We start from the raw sequence: 15,219 nt of genomic DNA, 5'->3' as shown, positions 1-15,219 counted from the left end.
AGATGTTCGATGTTCCAGGAGTTGCTCACTGGAATGGCATCTTCAGTCTCCAGGCGGACTGCACCGGGCCTGGTGAATCGTATTACCTGATAAGGGCCTTCCCACTTCGGCGTCAACTTGTTGGAATTCTTGGCCGATTGAACGCGCCGGAGAACAAGGTCGCTTTCCTCAAAGCTTCGGGCATGAACCTTGCGGTTGTGGTAGCGACGCAAGGCTCGCTGGTAGCATGCTGCTCTTACAGCCGCCCGGAGACGATCTTCCTCGAGGAGCGTTGCATCATCTTGCCGCAATCGCTCTTGCTCAAGCTCGTCATAAGCGAGCACTCGAGGTGACCCCTATGTGAGTTCCGTGGGGAGAACTGGCTCTGCCCTGTATACCAGGGCAAAGGGTGTCTGGCCGGGGGCTCGATTTGGCGTTGTTCTGATTGACCAAAGAACCATCGGCAACTCATCAATGCAGTGCCTTCCACTCTTGTACAGCCTGTCAAAAGTCTTTGTTCTCAGGCCTCACAGTACTTCAGCATTTGCCCTCTCCGCCTCGCCGTTGCTCCGTGGGTGCACCACGGAAGCGAAACAGACATTCCTGCCGAGGTCTTGGATGTATTGCATGAAGGTGCGGCTTGTGAACTGCGTGTCGTTGTCGGTGATGACTCTGTTTGGCACACCAAAACGGCAGACTAGTCCCTTGAAGAATTTGACGGCTAACTGTGTTGTCACCTTCCTCACTGCTTCCACCTCCGGCCACTTTGTGAACTTGTCGATTGCAACGTACAAGTACTCAAAGCTCCCGACAGCGCGGGGGAAAGGGCCTAGTATGTCAAGCCCCCGGACTGAAAATGGCCAGGAGAGAGGGATTGTTTGAAGGGCTTGAGCTGGCTGATGAAGCTTCTTTGAATGGAACTAACACGCTTCACACTTGGTTACTAGTGTCGTTGCATCTTGGAGGGCAGTGGGCCATAAGAAACCTTGTCGGAAGGTCTTGCCGACAAGGGCCTTCGACCATATGTGGGAGCCACATATGCCTCCATGTATCTCGGCCAACAGCTACAGTCCTTCCTCCCTGGGAATGCACTTCAATTTCACTCTGTTTGGTCATTTTCTGTACATAACATTGTCAACGACTTATACATGGCAGACCGACGGGCTACTTTCTCCGCTTCTTCCTTCTCCTCAGGATGCTCCCCTGTTTGGAGGAATAGAATGGTATGTTGTGCCCATGCCGGAGCCTGGGGCTCGATGGCAAGGACTAAAGGCATTTCCTCTGCCATGGGAGCGGCTGTCTCTGCGGCCAGGGCTTGACGCCCTGTCGGAGTCGGTTCCCCATGGCAGGCTCAGTGTCCACGGAAACATCTTTGCCAGCGGCTCCTGGGAGCTTGGTGGGAAAGTACTTGCCGGGGCCTGATTTCCTCCGCTTGTTCTGTCTGTTGATGGTTCAACGGGTGGTTGAGTTAATCGAAGCACAAACGTACCTAGTTCCACAGGTAATTTGAAGGCAGTGTGCTTCGACAGGTAGTTGGCGATGTCATTCTCCACTCGGGGAACATGCTCCGCCTGTATACCATCAAAACGCTCCTCCAACTTCCACACCTCATCTACTTAGGCCTCCATCAACGGGCTTTGATAATCCTTGTTGACTTGCATGACACAAGCTGTGAATCACCCCTGACGATGAGCTTCTTGATCCCGAGTCTGCCGCAATCCTGAGACCGGCAAGCAATCCCTCGTATTCAGCAGTGTTGTTCATCGACATCTCCCTAGTAAAGTGCATCTAGATTACATACTTGAGGTGCTCTCCGGTCGGTGCGACAAGCAGCACACCAGCACCAGAGAAACTAGCGAGTATTGGGGTGGGGGCACTACTTCAGACAGCTCGCCTTTCAACAAGAAAGCCCCGTCAAAGTACATAATCTAGTTGTGACTTGTTTCCTTGCCGAGAAGAGTGGTCTCCTGGATCTTTTCATCGGGCATTGAGGTCTACTCTGCAATGAACTCTGCCAAGACTCTGCTCTGGATCATCGAAGTACTTTCAAACTTTAAACCAAAGCTCGACAGCTCCGAGGCCCATTCCACAATCCTCCCGGTTGCGTTCGGGTTATGCAATATTCGTTGCAACGGGAGGCGGCTAATGACGGTGATCTCGTGTGCTTGGAAGTAATGACGCAGCTTCCACGAGGCCATAAGGAGGCCAAAGAGTAATTTCTGCACACCAGAGTACCTTGACCTAGCCCCCTGCAAGAGGGAGCTGACAAAGTAAACTGGGTGCTGCATCATCTTCTTCTTCTGCACCACTTCACTTGGTTGCACAGGCCATGTCCCGCCGGCGTCAGACCCTGCCGAGGGCCTCGCCTCGCCGGTACCAGGCCTTGCCGGGGGGAGCTCTGGCTCGCCATCCACTAGTCCTGCCATTGCCACTGCCTCTTCGTCGACCTCCCTCTGCGCCACTAGCGCGACACTGACCACTTGATTCGTTGCCGCTAGATAGAGCAGCAGCGGCTCTTGTGGTTTAGGCGCAACCAATATCGGCGTGGAGGAGTGGTATTTCTTCAAATCCTGCAGCGCTGCTTCGCCCTCTGGGGTCCATTCCATTGGGACCGCCTTTTTCATGATTTTGAAAAAGGAAAGGGCATGCTCATCAGACTTGGAGATGAATCTTCTCATGGCGGCAATGCAGCAAATGAGCCTATGCACATCCTTGATCCGCCTAGGCGCCTCAATCTGCTCAATGGCCTTGATCTTGTCAGGGTTCGCCTTGATCCCATGCTGTGACACAAAGAACCCAAGAAGTTTGCCCGACGGAACACCGAAGACACACTTCTCAGGGTTGAACTTGAGGTTGATCTTGTGCAAATTTGCAAACGTCTCTTCCAAATCTTGTACAAGTGTTGCCTTATCCTTGGTTTTGACCACTATGTCATCCATATAAGCTTCCATATTTCTATGTAGCTGGGGCTCAAAACCAATTTGGACTGCTCTTGCAAACGTTGAGCCAGCACTCTTCAACCCGAAAGGCATCCATAAAAAGCAATACGTACCACACGGGGTGATGAATGTTGTCTTCACTTCATCTTCTCTCGTCATGAAAATCTGGTGGTATCCTGAGTAGGAATCAACGAATGACAACAAGTCACACCCGACCATGGAGTCAACAATCTGTTCGATGCGTGGCAACGGGAAAGGGTCTTTTGGACAGGCCTTATTGATATCTGTGTAATCAATACACATCCTCCACTTCCAACTTGCCTTGCGCACCACCACCGGATTGGCCAACCACGTTGGATGGAGTACTCCTCTCACCAAGCCTGCCGCTTCCAACTTCCTTATCTCTTCTATGATGAACTCCTGCCTTTCCAAAGCTTGCTTCCTGACCTTCTGCTTGATGGGTCGCGCATGAGGACAAACAGCAAGATGGTGCTCAATCACCTCCCTGGGAACGCTGGCGATGTCGGATGCTTGCCATGCAAACACATCAACACTCGCCCACAGGAAAGTGATGAGCGCGCCTTCCTATTTGCTATCGAGGGTGGAGCTTATGGTGAAAGCCCCTCCCGTGCCATCCTCCTTGATGTACACCTTCTTGGTCTCTGGTGGTGCAGCTCTGGATTTCTTGCTCTTGCCGGTGGAGCTCTCTGGCACGTCCTCGACGAGAGAACAACACTCCGAAGAGGTGCGCTTGTCGGAGTGGGTGCGAGAGGTCTTGCCGGTCTTCTTCCCCCCGGGGCTTCGGCGGAAGGAGCAAGTGGCTTGGTGGTAGTCATTGCAACTACTTCCCGGTAGAGTTGGTCAGCGTAGATCAGCGCATCTTTCTTTTCGGAGGGGATGGTGATGGTGGTCATTGGCCCAGGCATCTTCAGCGTGTTATAGGCGTAGTGTGACGCCGCCATGAACTTGGCTAGTGTCGGGCGACCGAGGATCCCGTTGTAGGGCAAGGGGATCTCGGCTACATCGGAGATAATCCTCTCTGTCTGGTAGTTAAACTCGCCTCCAAACGTCATGGGCAGCTTGACCTTACACTTCGGTTGACTCCTTCCCGGGTTGACCCTTTGAAATGTGCCCGTCTATCAAAGGTCTCCATCTGGAATATGTAGCCTTTTGATCACAACAAGCGAGATCAAGTTCAGACCGGCTGCGCCGTCAACTAGCATCTTTGTCACCTTGAGGTTGCTATTGTTGGTGAAACCAACAACAGCAGACACCCAACTGCAGTTGTGCGATCAGGGTGTTCCTCGGTGTCAAAAATGATAGGCGTGCTGGACCACTTCAGTGGCTTCTGAACGTCGAATGATGGCTCCATCGCTACAATCTCACGCACCCAGCGCTTGAGCTAGCGGTGAGCGGTGTGCAGCGAGGCGCCACCGTCGATGCACATGGCCTCCGTAGCTTTCTGAAACTCGGGCTCACTGGACTCGTCGTCCTCATCATCATCATCGTCTTCCTGCTTCTTGTCACGGCCCCGGGCGGGCCTCTCTTGTTGGTTATACTTAACGTGGCGGCCTCCTTGGCCGCCATGCTTCTTGCCAGATCCTTCGGCACCGTCCTGACCCTTCTCCTTGTCCCGCCTCTCATACTCAGCTTTCTGCTTCTCAGCGAGCAGCTCAACTTGCCGCTAGTTCTGGAGGTCGTGGCCCTAGGTTCGGTGGATCTTGCAGTACTGCTTGTCGGAGCTTCCTGGCTTGTCGGCAACCGCTAGGGCCCGGCAAGCGGCACACCCGGCACCTTCCTTGCTGGGGTCGCTTGCCTTGGCCTTCTTGGCAGCGCCATTGTCGTCGGATCCCACGACGACAAGCACGGCCTTGCCCTTGCATTTTCCATTGCAGCGCCAGCCCTTCTTCATTGGGGCACGGCCTTGCCCTTGCATTTTCTATTGCGGCGCCGGCCCTTCTTCATTTTCTATTGGCCGGCAAGTGCATCAACCATTGACATTGGGCTTAGGTGCCAACGGGAAGTAATTGGCAAGCACCTTGTCGTCGCGGGCTCCAGCAGCTTGCATCACGATGGTGTAGATGCTGAGGAACTCTGACGGGTGAGTCTTGCCGTTGTACTTCTCGCCAACGTCGGGCGTGAACGTGTGGTGGGAGGTCCACTGGAACTGCAATAGCTCACGGGTAAAGGCTAGGCAACCCACCTCGTAAGGTAGGCCACCATAGCCTCCCGGTGCCGGGTGGTCCACAGAGGGCCCCGCTCGCCTATCCGACTGGTGGCGCGCTTCACACCGGCGTTCGATGGTGGTTCGAGCATCTTCAAGGGCTCGCTCCCGAAGAACTTGGCGCTGATCATGGTGGATCCGCGGGTCATACAACACTATGGAAATGTTATCACAAGTGTCATCACAACGGATCGACACCCACGGTAACTGGCGTGGGGAGGAAAATGCACCGTGGCTGCATCACCTCCGGCCCTTCCACCACTGGCATGCGGTGGCTTGACGGAGCGTCCGCCTAAGGGCCCCGCTGATCGCGGCTCATCTTTGTTGGTGACGCCGATGAGGCTCCGGATAGTGTCTCTCCACTCGTCGAGCTTTTCCGCAGCGGGAGGAAAGTCGAGGAGCAGCTGCGCGCGCGCCAAAGCTTCTGCTGGCATGGGTGGTGGCAAAAGCTGCATGGACCGTGACGCGCTCCGACTTCTAACCACGTAGAAGGAGCTCTATCACGGCCTTGCAGTTGTGCGCCATTTTTTCCAGCACCTTGGCAGACACGTTGGCCTCCTTCGTCCAGCGAAGGATGCACATGACTCTTCCCACGATGGTGCCAGGGGTCACCAGCATGGTGACGCTGCTCATCACGCACAACTTGGGAAGAGTACGCCGTGGGTGACATCGTAGGTGTATTGGAGGTCGCCGGGCCGCTGGTAGGTGGCATGGCACCGCCCTTGGAGGGCCCCGTGCCGCCTGCGGGGGACTCAGCTCCGTCTTTGGATTTGGCGGCGAGCGGCCCATTGTCTTGCCCACGAACGATGCCGCTCGCTAGGCTTTGACTGCCAGAGCGATGTGGGTGTTTGCAGGCTGCGCCTCGGCTTCCGTCCGCGACTGCCTCGCCACTTGCCCGCGCTGGCACGGGTCATCCATCTTTAACCTTGTTCATCATTGTTGTCATCTTCTTCTTCGGAGCCATGGCGATGAAGAACTGCTAGACTAGCTGCTAGACTAGATATTCACAACCGTGCTCCCCTACCTGGCGTGCCAAAGATGTCGGTGGAGAACGACACCTATGGGATCACTGAAATCCCTACTACGGTCGGCGGGCACAAAGTTGGGGAAAGAGAGGGTCTAGGAGCCAGCACAAAGATCATTTACCCAGGTTCGGGCCGCGAGGATGCGTAATATCCTAGTCCTGCTTTGGTGTATATTTGACTGTTCTTGAGTTCTTGAACTAGCTACGGCATGTGCGTCGTCCAAAAGATCTGAATCCTTCCTCAGTATGCCTCAGGCCTCCTTTTATAGTTCAAAGGGGACGCCATAGTGGCACACAGGAGGTGGAAAGTGTATAGTGGCTGAGTCTGTCCTCTGGCCCCGTCGGACAAACGCATTTAATGCACTACCTACGTGCCCTTCTTGCTTTATCGGGGATGGCAAGGAAGCTCGTCCTAGCTGTCGCCGCCTCACCTAGCTCTGACGCGCGTCCGAGCTGATGAGGCGTCATAGTGCCACATTGGCTGGCTGCTGGGCTGGTGTAGTGGCAGAGTCTTCTCGAAGATCTGCATGCCACCATGCATGTGCTTGCCGAGTCGGTCTAGAGGCCGCACGTTGCCACACAGGTGCTCACCTAGTTGGCTGAGCTTGCAGCTGCATGGGAAAGGCGGTGGTGTCTTTGCAGATGTGGGCCTGGCCGGGGCCCCGCTGAGGTCCTCGGCAAGGGTCTTGCCATGGTCCCGGCAAGGGTCTTGCCATGACATCGTGGTCGTCCTCAGCAAGGTTTCCCGAGGTCTCGTGGATTCCTTCGGCAAGGATCTTGCCGAGGATCGTCGTCTTCTGGTCCTCATCTGATCTTGTGTGTTAATGATCTTCATGAAGATCTGCATGCCACCATGGAGGTGCCTCCCGAGCATTGGTTCCAATGTGGTTGATGGCGTTGGAACCCTTGGGCTTAAGAGTGGCGCGCTCTGCTGGTGCTGGGCAAGTTGCCCTGGCAAGGCTCTTGCCGGGGCTGCGGAGGCCGCCCTGGCAAGGGTCTTGCCGGGGGAGTCTATCTCGCCCTCTTGCTCTTTGTATATCTGGTCTTCGCGTTGCTTTGATTGTCTTGTGCCTTTTGGCTTCCCTCCTCTGCCCTATGAAATGTGGCCGCGGGCGCGGCTTTGACTGCCCATGCACAAGTAAAGGGGTACAAAAGAGAGCCCCTACTTTTGTACACCGACAAAAACAGTTCGTCTGAGTGAACTATATGTCGTATATCACACACACACCTTGATCTGGCTAACCGTTTATGTTGCATTCCCTAATAGCAAACAGTTCATCCGAGCGAACTGCATGCTGTATATCCCTCACACCTTTATATAGCCGCCCGTTTCTATTGTTCTTGCACATCGCAAACAGTTCTTATGGATTAACCGTTTGTCACGCAGCGCACACGCAACTGTAATATGAACCCTGTTCGATGTATCCGCCATCACAAATGTTTTGCATCTTTTTTGATGTTTTTTTACATCACCATTTGCGATTAATGCATCGCACACAGTTTCGTCGAAGGGTCTCTGATCGTAGTGTCACGTTAGCAGCATCCTGTAGTAGTGTCGCTCCACCTCATCAAACCACCAGTCACTAATCAAAGCGGTGTCAAGCTCTCAGGCAGCTAGGTGGATCCTGTCGTGCATGTGGCAACCTGCTAGAGAAGACATTACCTTTAATGACACCTATCCCAGAGGCATGTCATGCAAATAAGAGGTAGTTAGGCAAGCGGTGGAGAAACCTTGTCGGGCTACCTCTACAGATGACACCTAGCGATGCATTTAATGCACTTTTGTCCTAACGGCCAGAGTTAGGTATGCGGGCATTGTTAGCTATCTAATCATCCTATAATGACTATTTTGCCATTATGGTCGCCCCTTAAGCTATAAAAGGAGGCCTGAGGCAACCTGCCAAAGGATTCAAACTTTTGATCCCCCAACACTTGTACGCGCGTAGCTGCTCTCCCCGAGGCACCCTTGCTGGGATTGAGAGCTCCGTGTCTTCGTGTTCCCATAGATCAATCCACCAAAGAAGAAGTAGGGTGTTATGCTGCTAAGCGGCCTGTACCTAGGTAGAAGAGAGTTGTCCTTGCCGCGCTGCCCTGCTGCCTCCTCTCTTTGTGCAATGTGATCGCCCCCCGCCGAACCACAAAGGGGCCTCTTGGTCCCATAGGTGATCATGTTCCGCTAGGACATCTTTGGCACGCCAGGTAGGGGATTGCTCGCTTATGCGAATATGAAGCAACAGCCAGCGCGTCGACCTTCATTGTCTTCTACGATACCAATGGCTCCCAATAAGAAGAGCGGTGCAACGGCACACCCTTCCACTTCAAAGGCCCCTTTGCCTACGGATGCGGACACCACGGGCGTCGCAGCCACGATAGGCGGAGCGGGCACCCTGAGGGGCGCGACTGCTGCAGGAGGTGCGGCTGTCATCCCCACCACAGTTGGAGCCGCGGTTGGGACCGCTGGAGCCGCCCAACTCTCTCAACCTTCTGGTGAGCATGCCCACATCGGTGCGGGACGAGGGGACGCCCAACTTCCGCCTTCCCACTGCACCAGTAAGTGTCATTAGCGCAGTAGCAGTGCCCATTTCGGCGCCAGCCAGGATCCTCTGGCTGCGCCTGCCAGGCATGCAACATTGCGAAAACTTTTACCAAAGATGCACTCGACAACAAGACGTGTGTGGCTTGCCTAGTCATCGGCAGGCCAGTGCCTAGCAACACGTTAACCCGCCCAGCAAGAGCGGAGATCAGGCAGCATTGCGAGCCGCGGCAAGTTCACTGAACATTAATTTGGTCCTGGCAACTGCGGGACGCTGCCGGGGGCGCCACGGAAAGGTTCCACCTTGCTTTCTCCTAATGGAATTCCCGGCATGTCAAGATCCTTCGTACATGCTCCGTGCATAGAGGAAGAAGATCTTCACATACAAGGTTTCCAGGGGAGGAAGGGAGGAGGAAGAGCCTTCCGTTTTTGTACAACGGAGATTGTGGCAGAAGGAAAAGCTAAGTTTAAAAACTTCTCCACTTCCAGTTCCTTAGTTTGCTTTTTTTTGCGATTCCCTTCGCTTGAACCTCGTGATTGTATAAGAAACTTGCACGTGAAGGGACCTGCCATGGTCATCTGCACCCTTGTCTGTTTCGAGTCTGCTCAACAACTCAGGTGGTTGTGTTGATAGCGTTGAAGGGTAACTTGCCGATGGCAACACCGCCAGCAGGCTTCTAAGGATCTATCCTCAAAGTGCTCGCAGTTAGTGGTTAGCCTCGGCAGGACTCCGGCATGCGTAGAGTGCTTAGATTATACAAAGACGGGACACGAAGTGAAAGCGAAGGGATAACATAAGTTCATGCAACTACTTGAGAATACTATTACATCATGAAAGTCGCAAAGACCTAACATAAGGCCAAAATATGCCTTTTTTACAGCGATGTAGCGAATGGAGCATAAGAGTTTAATCCCGGTGACCTCCTTGGACCCTAGGGACTCAAAGAACCTTGTCAGTGAGAGGGGCGACAACCTTCGCAGCGGCAGAAGTGCCTGTTGTCGGTGTCAAAACCGGCGGATCTCGGGTAGGGGGTCCCGATCTGTGCGTTAAGACTGATGGTAACAGGAAGCAAGGGACACAGCTGTTTACCCAGGTTCGGGCCCTCTCGATGGAGGTAAAACCCTACTTCATGCTTGATTAATATTGAAGATATGGGTAGTACAATAGTAGATCTACCACGAGATCATTGAGGCTAAAACCCTAGAAGCTAGCCTATGATGGTATGATTGTAATTGTGATCGGCCTTCTAAGGACCAACCTGTCCGGTTTATGTAGACACCGGAGAGGGCTAGGGTTTACATGGAGTCGGTTACAAGGAAGGGAACACTATATCCGGATCGCCAAGCTTGCCTTCCACGCAAAGGAGAGTCCCATCCGGATACGGGCCGAAGTCTTGAGTCTTGTATCTTCACGCTTCAATAGTCTGGCCGTTGTACACAGTCCGGCTGTCCGGATACCCCCTAATCCGGGACTCCCTCAGTAGCCCCTGAACCAGGCTTCAATGACGATGAGTCCGGCGTGCAGTATTGTCTTCGGCATTGCAAGGCGGGTTCCTTCTGCGAATACTCCAAAGTGGTTATCGAACACGTAGACCGTGTCCGGACCTGCAAGATGATCTTCACATAGCATAAATCTGATCCGCTGGCAATCTTCGTATGTCGTGCCCTTGCGTCATGGCCTGGTCCAATGCAAACTGGCGTTTCTTACTCCACCTCGACTCGTGTTACGAGGCGGTTTTATTGGCACGTCCCATCGAGACGGAGATCGTGTTCCTCTTATTACGGGATTTTCCATTAATACGGGCGTGCGTGACCCCACGACGGCCGTTGGTATAACTCCGTGTGTTCTTAGATAAGCCTCAAACGGTCACACCGTGGACTCTTGATATTCACCCCCTTTATAAAGGGGTCGAGGCTTATGCCTCTTTTCCACCTTCCTCGCGCCTTCTCGCACCTCGAGTTCTAACACCCGAAACCTAAGCTCCAACACCCCAGATCCTCCAATATGTCCGGATCCGACCCTCAAGGCCGGTGGGTGGCCTCCTCGATTCAAAAGTAAGACATTGCAAAGCTTAGGGAGGTCGGATACCTGACCGCCGACATCCAGCACAGGCTTCCTGCTCCAGGGCAGGTCATCCCCACACCGAAGCCTAATGAGTGCATCGTTTTTGTCCCACACTTCCTCCGCGGCTTGGGCTTCACCCTCGACCCCTTTTGTGAGGGGGCTCATGTTCTACTATGGGTTGGATTTCCATGATCTGGCTCCGGATGCTATCCTCCATATCCCATCGTTCATTATCGTGTGCGAGGCTTTTCTCCACGTCACCCCACACTTTGGCTTATGGCTCAAGACCTTCAATATGAAGCCGAAGATGATCGAGGGGCGATATGTGGAGTGCGGAGGTGCCATAATAAGCAGGAACACCGACGCCCCATGGCCAGAGGGTTCTTTCCCAGAAGTATCCAATGTATGGCAGCGGAGGTGGTTTTATGTCATGGCCCCCAGGGGCACAAAGTGGGCAGCCGCCCCCGAGTTCCGCTCGGGCCCTCCATCACAGTTGACGTCCTGGACAGACGTAGGACGGAATTGGGGGCCCGCTGGTGATGTACCAGTACTGCAGAATCGCATCCAGGAGCTTCTTGAGAGGGACATTAACCTCGTCAACATAATGCAAGTGATGTTAGTCCGACGGATGTTGCCGTGCCAACGCCGACCTCTCCAGATGTGGGAGTTCAATCCCGAGGGTCCGCGGACTGTCAAGCACTTCTTCGGCTTGAAGCTCGAAGGGATGTGCAAATTATTCTTTGGACAGAAAATAGAGTGTCCGGACACCACCGAGGATGCGGGCCTAAGCTGCAATCGCCTAGATACCCAAGTAAGTAGCCTTGATACCGGACACCTTGTTTTGTATTTGTCATAATTGTTTATTCTAAAAACCATCCGTGGCCAGGAATGGCTCAACAAGGCGGAGACAATCAGGTGTCCGACGCCACTTCCCGAAGGTTCGCCTGGTCCCACCATGGCCACGATGCTTGACCGGGTACTCAGCAGAATTCCCTCAGGGAAGGATAAGGGGAAGAACGAAGAAACCAAACTCCACACGCTACGCACCCGAACCGGGGGAATTGTTACCTCCTCTAGGGAGGATAGTCGAGAAGGGGAGGCTAAGGCCTCCTCCCCGCGTCCGAAGACTTGGAGACGGAGATGCCCAAGCAAGGGAAGAAGGTATCACCAAGGGGATCTGCCGTGACGGGCATCCTCACCGCGTTATGCCCGCCCATGGGCTAGCCCTCCACCAATCTGTAAGTCAATCATTAATTCAAAGGTAATGTGCTTCTCCTAGATCAGTAACCAGGATTCGTCTTTTGCAGTCCGGCTAGCAGCTCTTCTCAAAAGAGTTCGTCTTCGGGGGATCTTCCTCCGAAGATGATGGAGAGCGAGACCCCACCTACCTCTCCGGCTCATGAAGCGGGCGACACCGAGGTGTCATCACGGAGGAGTCCGGTTCTGCCGAAGCCGGAAGTCAATGCGTCAGCTGCCCTGAGCCCGGAGTGTTTGGCTCCCACGAGGGGCAATGGGAAGGGTCCAACGCAGTTCAATGTCCGGCCGAACGTACTGACGGGCTTACTGGAGCGAGTTGCGCTCTCGGAGGAGCACCGCTCATTAATGAGCGCGGTGCTCAAGAAGATTTCATCCACCACAAGCGGTTTGACTGAAGCATTTACAAGCCTTCTCAGAGGCTTTAAGGTATGTAGTGAAGAATACACCATTTTATGGCTGAGAGGCACACGCTAGGTGTGCTCCATATAGATAGTAGCCCCTGAGACTCTGGTTGCCCGCCCTAGGCGGCAAACGGGGGATCATAAACCAATGATTGTGCTGTAAATATGTGCAGGTACCTGTGGGTCCGGCCGCCGGCCAATTCGTTGAGGTTGCCGAACTAACAAGGCAGATTGGATTGATCGATGCCGATATCACGCTGGTGAACGAGCGGCTGGACAAATCACAAGGTATGTGCTCTGCCTTCCTTTATATAGGAAAATATGAAGGCGGCATGATGTTAATGTAATATGTTTGGACTGCAGATGGGGCTACTGCCATGGAAGCATTGAGGGCGGAACTTGCCCAGGCCAAGGAGCAAGCTCGGGCTAGCGATGCGGCTGCCCTAAAGGCGGCCGAGGAATTGAGAGCCGAACAGGCTGCTCATCGCTGAAGCGAGGAAAAGATAGCCGAAATGGCTTTGGAGTTAAAAAATGCCGCTGACCGGTATGAGCTCCTTAAGAAGGAGCATAAGGATAGTTAGGCCGATCTGAACAAGGCACTGAATGCCACCAAGGAAATACGGACTGAGCTCAGGGGTGCGCGTGAGGAGCTTCAACAGGCCAGTAAAATTGCGGCTGGGGGCTCCTACTTGCTGCGGGCGAAGTTTTTCGATCCGAAGTACGCTCCCCTGGATGGGCGCTGGAGTCCTACGGACGCGTATGCGGATTTGGCGAAGAGTACAACTGACGCTTCCAAGTTCTTCGATGATCAGGGTGATAAGGAAGTGGAGATGCTTTTTTGGTTGCATTCAATGCTCCCACTCGCCCGCTGCCGTTAAGTGACAAGATGGCTGCTGTAGCGGAGCTTCACAGGCTGTCCGGGCTTGCAATGCGGTCTGTAATAGAGCATCTTTGGCCGAAGGGGCCTAAGCCGGACAGTTACTTTGGTTTGGTTCAACAATCCCTTGGGGTCGTGCCTCGGATCGATGCCATGAGGAGGTCGGCGTGTATAGAGGGTGCACGGATGGCTCTTGCCCGCGTTAAAGCCTATTGGACGGATATGGATGTCACCATTATAGCGGCCTAGGATCCGGTGGGGGGGGTCAATATCCGGCCGAGCACTACTTGGCGCAGGTCACAGAGGGCGCCCGCCTAATAGAGGCGCAGTTCTCGAAGAATGTCTTGTTCGAATGATGAACTGAATTTTTGTAAAAATAATGTTTATTTTGGTTATGAGGCTGTATTTATACTATTTGCCTGAGAATATGATTGTGTCCCTGTGCAGCCGTTTATATATATGTAGGGTGGGTCTATTATGATAACACCGTAAGACCTTATTACGATAACACTTCTCCTTATTATGCTAACACCCCGACCCACCTTAGCTACAACTCTTCCCTGCACCGTCGAACCACCACCAAGCCTCCCCTGCAGCTCCTCCCCAAGCCTCTCCCCGCAGCATCAGTCCCGGCCGCCCCCTAACCACCACCTTCCCCGCATTGCGTCCGGCCTCCACTCCTTCTTTCCTGGCCAGCCACCGGCCAACCGTGGCACCCCACTACTCGATCCCGTCGCTCGTTGATGAGGAGGGCCGGATCCAGGCGCTGCGGACCCGCACGATGCCCCGCCACAGGAAGCGCCTCCACCTACCTATGCCGAGAGAGGCAGATGCGACGGCTACCACGGGAGGGCTGGCCCCTGCGGCGGATGCGAACTACCACGAAGATGGATCGGAGCAGCCCCGCCTCCCGGCGTCGAGATCTGTGAGGCCCCGGCCACTACGCGCCGGCCCCGCCATGAATCAGGTGAGATCCACCATCACCTGTTCTCCGTTGCATGTCTTCGGCAACCACCAGCCCCCCTGGCCATGGATCTCGTTGATGGTGATTGAAGCAGTACATAACTCCCTGCAGGTGGTCGTTGTCACTGTTGCCTCAAGCCAGGGCACCGTCATCGCTGCCGCAGATGCGGAACCCAGTGAGGAGCCCGAAGCGCGATGTCGTCTTGGCATCTGCCGAGTCTGGTGGTCGCCTGAATCCCGTGCGCAATCATCTGCTCCTCGGCGGCTGCTCTTCGACAGCCACACGAAGCTCCTCCTCTTCTCTGAAACCTTGCAGTTCATCACCGTGCCCTGTGCGTTCGTCGCCCCCCCGCGGGGTGCAGTCCAGCAACCATGAACGTGCAGCTCGCTGGCACACTGGCGCATGGCGCGCAGTACGACACTCCTGTTGGTGCAGCCCGCTGGCTGCACCTACGCGCTACGACGACAAAGTCCCCAGGATCAAGATGCCGGGGAGCATCGCGTGCAGCTCGTTTTTGCTCATCGTGTAGCTCGTCGCGGCCCAGGTTGCAGCTCGGCTTGCTGCGGCCTGCAGTCTGCTTGAGTGGGAGCATAGTTCGTCACTCGATGGGTGCAAGAGTCTGCCGGCCAGCCGAGCTTGCCTTTCTTATGTCTTTTTTCTTCAGTTTGGATGGTTGTATGTCTCAGTTTGCTCCGCGCATCATGCATTTCAGCACCACTTTCGGCATCTCGTCCCATTTTGCAGTCTGGTGCCACGCGTTCAATTCAACAGCGAAAAACAACATGCAGTTGGCCGACCCGTGCAGTTTTGGTGTATTTTTATGCCTTAACCGTGCAGCTAGACCGGGTTCTCCCAACGGAGTTCAGAGGTTTGGGGTATTCAGTGTACTCCCAATCACCCATGTAGTACATTTTTACTGTTAAGTTTTGCTTTGTTCTGCCTATGTGAAGATGTAT

The 15,219-nt window shown here is 54.2% G+C and overlaps 1 protein-coding gene across 1 annotated transcript; it reads left to right on the top strand.

Annotated features, from left to right (window-relative positions):
* The first annotated feature begins 13,829 nt into the window (after nt 1–13,829).
* On the top strand, nt 13,830–14,989 carry LOC123045038 (uncharacterized). The gene is made up of 2 exons (XM_044467947.1): nt 13,830–14,266; nt 14,375–14,989. Exons 1-2 carry the CDS (start codon nt 14,081–14,083, stop codon nt 14,636–14,638), a joined length of 450 nt encoding a protein of 149 aa, XP_044323882.1. The 5' UTR covers nt 13,830–14,080; the 3' UTR covers nt 14,639–14,989.
* The last annotated feature ends 230 nt before the right edge of the window (nt 14,990–15,219 follow it).

The sequence above is a fragment of the Triticum aestivum genome, chromosome 2B (assembly GCF_018294505.1).
Source record: "Triticum aestivum cultivar Chinese Spring chromosome 2B, IWGSC CS RefSeq v2.1, whole genome shotgun sequence".
Taxonomy (NCBI): domain Eukaryota; kingdom Viridiplantae; phylum Streptophyta; class Magnoliopsida; order Poales; family Poaceae; genus Triticum; species Triticum aestivum.
Note: the sequence above shows the minus strand (reverse complement) of the source record. Positions and strands in the feature narration are given on the sequence as shown.